The sequence below is a fragment of the Salvelinus fontinalis genome, unplaced genomic scaffold (genome assembly GCF_029448725.1).
Source record: "Salvelinus fontinalis isolate EN_2023a unplaced genomic scaffold, ASM2944872v1 scaffold_0009, whole genome shotgun sequence".
Lineage (NCBI taxonomy): Eukaryota > Metazoa > Chordata > Actinopteri > Salmoniformes > Salmonidae > Salvelinus > Salvelinus fontinalis.
Window position 1 is genome coordinate 7501 of NW_026600218.1, and position 9113 is coordinate 16613.

A 9113-nucleotide genomic window follows, 5' to 3' on the forward strand; every position below is an offset into this window, starting at 1 on the left:
GCATTCTGTCAGCAGACAGCACTCTGACTGATGTGGAGCTACTGTTCTCCATCATTCTGTCAGCAGACAGCACTCTGACTGATGTGGAGCTACTGTTCTCCATCATTCTATCAGCAGACAGCACTCTGACTGATGTGGAGCTACTGTTCTCCATCATTCTATCAGCAGACAGCACTCTGACTGATGTGGAGCTACTGTTCTCCATCATTCTATCAGCAGACAGCACTCTGATGTGGAGCTACTGTTCTCCATCATCCTATCAGCAGACAGCACTCTGACTGATGTGGAGCTACTGTTCTCCATCATCCTATCAGCAGACAGCACTCTGATGTGGAGCTACTGTTCTCCATCATCCTATCAGCAGACAGCACTCTGATGTGGAGCTACTGTTCTCCATCATTCTATCAGCAGACAGCACTCTGACTGATGTGGAGCTACTGTTCTCCATCATCCTATCAGCAGACAGCACTCTGACTGATGTGGAGCTACTGTTCTCCATCATTCTATCAGCAGACAGCACTCTGACTGATGTGGAGCTACTGTTCTCCATCATTCTATCAGCAGACAGCACTCTGATGTGGAGCTACTGTTCTCCATCATTCTATCAGCAGACAGCACTCTGACTGATGTGGAGCTACTGTTCTCCATCATTCTATCAGCAGACAGCACTCTGATGTGGAGCTACTGTTCTCCATCATTATATCAGCAGACAGCACTCTGACTGATGTGGAGCTACTGTTCTCCATCATTCTATCAGCAGACAGCACTCTGACTGATGTGGAGCTACTTGTCACGTTCCTGACCTGTTTTCTGTTGTTTTGTATGTGTTTAGTTGGTCAGGACATGAGCTGGGTGGGAATTCTATGTTGTGTGTCTAGTTTGTCTGTTTCTATGTCAGCCTAGTGTGCGTTCTCAATCAGAGGCAGATGGTAGTCATTGTCTCTGATTGAGACTCATATATAGGAGGCTTGTTTTGTGTTGGGATTTTGTGGGTGTTTGTTACCTGTCTCTGTGATTGTCTGCACCAGATAGGTCTGTGTCGGTTTTTGCACATTTGTTATTTTGTATTGTTGTTTGTAGTGTTTCACTTGTTATTTATTAAACATGTTTAACACTAGCAGCGCTGCACTTTGGTCCTCTCCTTCACCCCTGGAAGAAAACCTTTACACTACTGTTCTCCATCATTCTATCAGCAGACAGCACTCTGACTGACGTGGAGCTACTGTTCTCCAGTAGTTTACCTGGTGTAGCCAGCTTACTTTTTTCTGTTAAAATGCTTAAAAAATAACTTTAAGAAAAACATTAGGAAATGTAGCTAGCTCTGCAAAAAAAATACCTTACTTATTCATTGTGAGCTAATTAGCCTACTTGTGTGGCTGCCAGCCAAATAGTGTTTCACATCCATTTTTTGTCTCAATGTGTTGCACTAATGTTTTTTCTGTGACGGAAAACTATAGTCCCTGAGCACTCTGTTGAAACCTCAAAACAATGTTGACTTTCAGTATAAAAAGCGACCCTTGTCAGTATACTCACCTGATTCCGCTTTCTACAGTTGTGCTATTTAAAAACAAAACACGTGACAGGCTCAACTGTTCTGGGGAACTACGGTAAACTTCATAACGTAAAGTAATGTGACGGAAGATATTTATTCATTTCACCTTACGCATTTTTTAAAATATTTTTTTTATTTAACAAGGCAAGTGTCACACCCTGGCCTTAGTTATCTTTGTTTTCATTATTATTTTAGTTAGGTCAGGGTGTGACATGGTGAAGTATGTGTTTTTTGTATTGTCTAGGGTGTTTGGTTTATGGGGTTTAGTAGAATAGATGGTTTAATGTTCAGTGTAGGCATCTAGGAAAGTCTATGGTTGCCTGAATTGGGTCTCATTTAGAGACAGCTGGTTATTGTTGTCTCTGATTGGGAGCCATATTTAAGGCAGCCATAGGCTTTAGCTGTTGGTGGGTCATTTTCTATGTCTAGTCTATGTTGAACGTAAGTAGTTTGTGTGCACTTGCGTTTGTAGCTTCACGGTCGTTTGTTGTTTTTGTTAGTTTGTATAAGTGTTTCGTGTTCCGTCTTCGTATAATAAAAAAGATGTATTCATATCATGCTGCGCCTTGGTCCAATCTCTCATATCAAGACGATCGTGACAGCAAGTCAGTTAAGAACAAATTCTTATTTACAATGATTACATAGAAACAGTGGGTTAACTGCCTTGCTCAGGGGCAGAACGATAAATTTTTACCTTGTCAGCTTGGGGGGTGAATCCAGCAACCTTTCGGTTATTGGCCCAACGCTCTAACCACTAGGCTACCTGCCGCATTGCATAAGTTGAATCCAGGTACTTTCTTTAAAAAAGTAGATACAACTATATAGAAAAGCTTCAAAGAAATGATTTCAATGGTATTGACGGTATTAAAATAAAGATCCCATGGTGGTAAACGGTATGTACAAGCCTTAAGGGAAGGTCCTCTTCAGACAAACAACTTTCCCAACAATATCAAGAATTTGGGTAAGCAGGGAATAACAAAAAAATCCTCATCAATCTACACACAATACCCCATAATGACAAAGCGAAAACAGGTTTTTAGAAATGTTGGCAAATTTATAAGAAAACGAAAAATATAGAAATACCTTATTTACTTAAATTATTCAGAATCTTTACTACTAGACTCGAAATTAAGGTCAGGTACATCTTGTTCCATTGATCATCCTTGAGATGTTTCTACAAATTGATTGGAGTCCACCTGTGGTAAATTCAATTGAATGGACATGGTTTGGAAAGGCACACACCTGTCTATATAAGGTCCTACAGTTGACAGTGCATGTCAATGGAAAAAACCAAGCCATGAGGTCAAAAGAATTGTCCGTAGAGCTCCGAGACAGAATTGTGTCGAGGCACGGATCTGGGGACGAGTACCAAAAAAAATCTGCAGCATTGGAAGGTCCCCAAGAACACAGTGACCTCCATCATTCTTAAATGGAAGAAGTTTGGAAACGCCAAGACTTTTCCTAGAGCTGACCGCCCGGCCAAACTGAGCAATCGGGGGAGAAGGCCCTTGGTTAGGGAGGTGACCAAGTACCTGATGGTCACTCTGACAGAGCTCTAGAGTTCCTCTGTGGGGATGGGAGAACCTTCCAGAAGGACATCCATCTCTGTAGCACTCCACGAATCAGGCATTTATCTTAGAGTGTCCAGACAGAAACCACTCTTCAGTAAAAAGGCACATGACAGCCCGCTTGGCGTTTGCCAAAAGGCACCTAAAGAATGTCAGACCATGAGAAACAAGGTTCTCTGGTCTGATGAAACTAAGACTAAACTCTTCTTACATAGGTATTCCTACTGTCCGGAGGGGAAAGGGCAGTGCGCAGTGCGATTGCGTCATCTGTGGATCTGTTGGGGCGGTATGCGAATTGAAGTGGGTCTAGGGTGTCAGGTAAGATAAAGATGATATGATCATTGACTCGTCTCTCAAAACACTTCATGATGACAGAAGTGAGTGCTACGGGTCGATGGTCATTTAGGTCAGTTACCTTAGCTTTCTCTACCCAGCTATAGCCAGCTCTACCCAGCCCAGCTATACCCAGCTATAGCCAGCTCTACACAGCTCTACCCAGCTCTACCCAGCTCTACCCAGCTCTACCCAGCTCTACCCAGCCCAGCTCCACACAGAATAGCCAGCTCTACACAGCTCTACACAGCTCTACCCCGCTCTACACAGCTCTACCCAGCTCTACACGGCGCAGCTCTACACAGCTCTACACAGCTCTACACAGCTCTACCCAGCTCTACACAGCTCTACACAGCTCTACACAGCTCTTCCCAGCTCTACACAGCTCTACACAGCTCTACACAGCTCTACCCAGCTCTACACAGCTCTACACAGCTCTACACAGCTCTTCCCAGCTCTACACAGCTCTACACAGCTCTACACAGCTCTACCCAGCTCTACACAGCTCTACACAGCTCTACACAGCTCTTCCCAGCTCTACCCAGCTCTACACAGCTCTACACAGCTCTACACAGCTCTACCCAGCTCTACACAGCTCTACACAGCTCTACACAGCTCTTCCCAGCTCTACCCAGCTCTACACAGCTCTACACAGCTCTACACAGCTCTACACAGCTCTACCCAGCTCTACCCAGCTCTTCCCAGCTCTACCCAGCTCTTCCCAGCTCTACACAGCTCTTCCCAGCTCTACACAGCTCTACACAGCTCTACCCAGCTCTACACAGCTCTACCCCGCTCTACCCAGCTCTACACAGCTCTACCCAGCTCTACCCCGCTCTACCCAGCTCTACCCAGCTCTACCCAGCTCTACACAGCTCTACACAGCTCTACCCAGCTCTACACAGCTCTACACAGCTCTACACAGCTCTTCCCAGCTCTACACAGCTCTACACAGCTCTACACAGCTCTACACAGCTCTACACAGCTCTACACAGCTCTACACAGCTCTTCCCAGCTCTACACAGCTCTACACAGCTCTACACAGCTCTACACAGCTCTACCCAGCTCTACACAGCTCTACACAGCTCTACACAGCTCTTCCCAGCTCTACCCAGCTCTACACAGCTCTACACAGCTCTACACAGCTCTACACAGCTCTACCCAGCTCTACCCAGCTCTTCCCAGCTCTTCCCAGCTCTTCCCAGCTCTTCCCAGCTCTACACAGCTCTTCCCAGCTCTACACAGCTCTACACAGCTCTACCCAGCTCTACACAGCTCTACCCCGCTCTACCCAGCTCTACACAGCTCTACCCAGCTCTACCCCGCTCTACCCAGCTCTACCCAGCTCTACCCAGCTCTACACAGCTCTACACAGCTCTACCCAGCTCTACCCAGCTCTACACAGCTCTACCCAGCTCTACACAGCTCTACACAGCTCTACCCAGCTCTACCCAGCTCTACACAGCTCTACCCAGCTCTACCCAGCTCTACCCAGCTCTACACAGCTCTACCCAGCTCTACCCAGCTCTACACAGCTCTGCACAGCTCTACACAGCTCTACACAGCTCTACACAGCTCTGCACAGCTCTACCCAGCCCAGCTCTACCCAGCTCTACCCAGCTCTACACAGCTCTACCCAGCTCTACACAGCTCTACACAGCTCTACCCAGCTCTACCCAGCTCTACCCAGCTCTACACAGCTCTGTACAGCTCTACCCAGCTCTACCCAGCTCTACCCAGCTCTACACAGCTCTGCACAGCTCTACCCAGCCCAGCTCTACCCAGCTCTACACAGCTCTACACAGCTCTACCCAGCTCTACCCAGCTCTGCACAGCTCTACACAGCTCTACACAGCTCTACCCAGCTCTACCCAGCTCTACCCAGCTCTACACGCCGCAGTCCAGCTGTACCCAGCCTGCAGCACAGAAAGGCCCTCATTGAGCCTGGAGGATACAGCTTCCATTAAAACAGGCAGTGGGACGCTCTACTCTAACTCTGTCCGACTCCTTGCAGAATCATCCTGCAGTCATTGTTGTCCTTTTATCACGATGCTGTTTGTCTTGGGGGCTGACATCGTTCCGCGAGATGGATCCCAGACTGAACTAAGAAAGAGAGAGAGGGGTTTTACCCGCAACACAGAACGCCAGGAGCATGTAAGAGTGACAGATTTATAGATACTACAGTGTAATGAGCCGACCCAACAATTCGATCTCTTTGTCCCGGGACAACGGCAGGACTGTTCCGCCACGGCCCTACAAGTGTTCAGGCCATCTGTCTGCATAACTCCACAGTAAAAACATTGTGAAACACCGCCAACACTACTTCCCCTACCCCCCGGGTAGGCTTTCACTTACACACACACACGCAGAGAAACACACACACACACACACACACACACACACACACACACACACACACACACACACACACACACACACACACACACACACACACACACACACACACACACACACACACACAGACAGACAGACAGAGAGAAACACACACGCAGAGAAACACACACACACACGCAGAGAAACACACACACACACGCAGAGAAACACACACACACACACACACACACACACACACACGCAGAGAAACACACACACACACAGAGAAAGACACACACACACACGCAGAGAAACACACACGCACACAGAGAAAGACACACACACACACGCAGAGAAACACACATCCCAAATGTGTTCCAACCATTAGATGGGAGCCCAGTGGCCAGCCAGTCAACCAGTAACAATGAAAGGCTCCTCTTCTCAGGGTAATGATATCATAAAGTACACCCAGGGCTTTCTCTATCGCTTCACACACACACACACACACACACACACACACACACACACACACACACACACACACACACACACACACACACACACACGCGCACACACGCGCACACACGCGCACACACACGTACACACACGTACACACACGTACACACACACACACACACACACACACACACACACACACACACACACACACACACACACACACACACACACACACACGAACACACACAGAGAGAAACACACACACACACACCATTTTTTTTAAATAACGCACACACGCATACACATGCTCACAGCTAAAACTACTAGCAATGTGTGAGGAAGAGTGGTGTATGTGTGTGTGTGTGTGTGTGTACGCGTGTGTGTGTACAAGTACAATAAGATCTGGTCTCCATACAGACGTAGTGTGTACTATTGAAAGGCTATTGGTGGAGAGAGGAGAAGACAGGGTCCTCTGTGTAGCAGGGGGACACAGTGAAAATACAGTGGGGACATAGAGACACAGAGGAAACACAGTGGAGACATAGTGGGGACATAGTGGAGACACAGAGGAGACACAGAGGAGACACAGAGGAGACACAGAGGAGACAGAGAGACACAGTGGAGACACGGAGCAGACACAGGGGAGACAGAGAGGAGACAGAGAGACACAGTGGAGACACGGAGCAGACACAGGGGAGACAGAGAGGAGACAGAGAGACACAGTGGAGACACGGAGCAGACACAGGGGAGACAGAGAGGAGACAGAGAGGAGACAGAGAGACACAGTGGAGACACAGAGGAGACACAAAGGAGACAGAGAGGAGACAGAGAGACACAGTGGAGACACGGAGCAGACACAGGGGAGACAGAGAGGAGACAGAGAGACACAGTGGAGACACGGAGCAGACACAGGGGAGACAGAGAGGAGACAGAGAGGAGACAGAGAGACACAGTGGAGACACAGAGGAGACACAGAGGAGACAGAGAGGAGACAGAGAGACACAGTGGAGACACGGAGCAGACACAGGGGAGACAGAGAGGAGACAGAGAGACAGTGGAGACACGGAGCAGACACAGGGGAGACAGAGAGACACAGTGGAGACACGGAGCAGACACAGGGGAGACAGAGAGGAGACAGAGAGACACAGTGGAGACACAGTGGAGACACAGAGGAGACACAGAGGAGACACAGAGAAGACACAGTGGAGACACAGAGGAGACAAAGAGACAGAGTGGGGACACACAGTGGAGACAAAGAGATACAGTGGAGACACAGTGGAGAGACAGTGGACACAGTGGAGACAAAGAGACACGGAGGAGACAGTGGAGACACAGTGGAGACACAGTGAAGACACAGTGAAGACACAGTGGAGACACAGTGAAGACACAGTGGAGACACAGTGGAGACACAGTGAAGACACAGTGAAGACACAGTGGAGACACAGTGGAGACACAGAGGAGACACAGTGAAGACACAGTGGAGACAGTGGAGACACAGAGGAGACACAGAAAATACACAGTGGAGACACAGTGGAGACACAGTGAAGACACAGTGGAGACACAGTGAAGACACAGTGGAGACACAGTGAAGACACAGTGGAGACAGTGGAGACACAGAGGAGACACAGAAAATACACAGTGGAGACACAGTGGAGACACAGTGAAGACACAGTGGAGACACAGTGAAGACACAGTGGAGACACAGTGAAGACACAGTGGAGACACAGTGGAGACACAGTGAAGACACAGTGGAGACACAGTGAAGACACAGTGGAGACACAGTGGAGACACAGTGAAGACACAGTGAAGACACAGTGGAGACACAGTGGAGACACAGTGAAGACACAGTGGGACACAGTGGAGACACAGTGTGGACACAGTGGAGACACATTGGGACACAGTGTAGACACAGTGTGGACACAGTGGGACACAGTGTAGACACAATGGAGACACATTGGGACACAGTGGAGACACATTGGGACACAGTGGAGACACAGTGTAGACACATTGGGACACAGTGGAGACACAGTGGAGACACATTGGGACACAGTGTAGACACATTGGGACACAGTGGAGACATAGTGGGACACAGTGGAGATACATTGGGGACACAGTGGAGACACATTGGGGCACAGTGGAGACACAGTGGAGACACAGTGGAGATACATTGGGGACACAGTGGAGACACATTGGGGCACAGTGGAGACACAGTGGAGACACAGTGGAGACACAGTGGAGACACAGTGGAGACACATTGGGACACAGTGTGGACACAGTGGAGACACATTGGGACACAGTGTGGACACAGTGGAGACACATTGGGACACAGTGTGGACACAGTGGAGACACATTGGGGACACAGCCGTTGGAGCACCAGGAGAAACAGGAAAGAAAAGTAAAGAGTGAAAGAGAGAGTGTCCTCAGTCATAAGGCAGAGCACATTTTCCTCCCAAATGAGATGTCTTGGTGAGATGCTGTCTGTCTGTCTGAGAGAGAGACAGTAAGTGTTTGTATGTGTGGGTGTCTCTGGGGATGGGGGAGGTGAATGGCATAGCAAAGTGTGACAGGGTTTCTATGTTAGTTTCTGTCTGATTGTCTGTGGTTTTTGTCTTCTTTGTCGGTGTGTGAGAATGTCTTTAGGCCTTTACATTTGGGCACACTGAGGCCGTGTGTTCTCCCCACACACACACACACACACACACACACACACACACACACACACAGCTGTGTGACCATCACCATGGTGACACTGAACACTACCCGGACACCTGCAATGCACCATGGGAAACAGAACCCACCTGCATCTGTACCCCTCTTAAACAGACGGACAGAGGAGCCCCTCATCCTGGATCTGAAAGACCCTTAAT

The 9113-nt window shown here is 48.5% G+C and overlaps 1 protein-coding gene across 1 annotated transcript; it reads left to right on the forward strand.

Annotated features, from left to right (window-relative positions):
- The first annotated feature begins 3454 nt into the window (after positions 1-3454).
- Positions 3455-5420, forward strand: LOC129842041 (adhesive plaque matrix protein-like). The gene is made up of 2 exons (XM_055910416.1): positions 3455-3497; positions 3724-5420. The coding sequence occupies exons 1-2, from the start codon at positions 3455-3457 to the stop codon at positions 5418-5420; spliced, it is 1740 nt and encodes a 579-aa protein (XP_055766391.1).
- The last annotated feature ends 3693 nt before the right edge of the window (positions 5421-9113 follow it).

What these genes read in the sequence shown, in the direction of transcription:
- LOC129842041 (XM_055910416.1), top strand. Translation starts at nt 3,455, where the DNA reads ATGATCATTGACTCGTCTCTCAAAACACTTCATGATGACAGAA. An exon ending in AACACTTCATGATGACAGAA is followed by an intron (nt 3,498 to 3,723) that starts GTGAGTGCTACG and finishes CGCTCTACACAG; the next exon opens with CTCTACCCAGCTCTACACGG.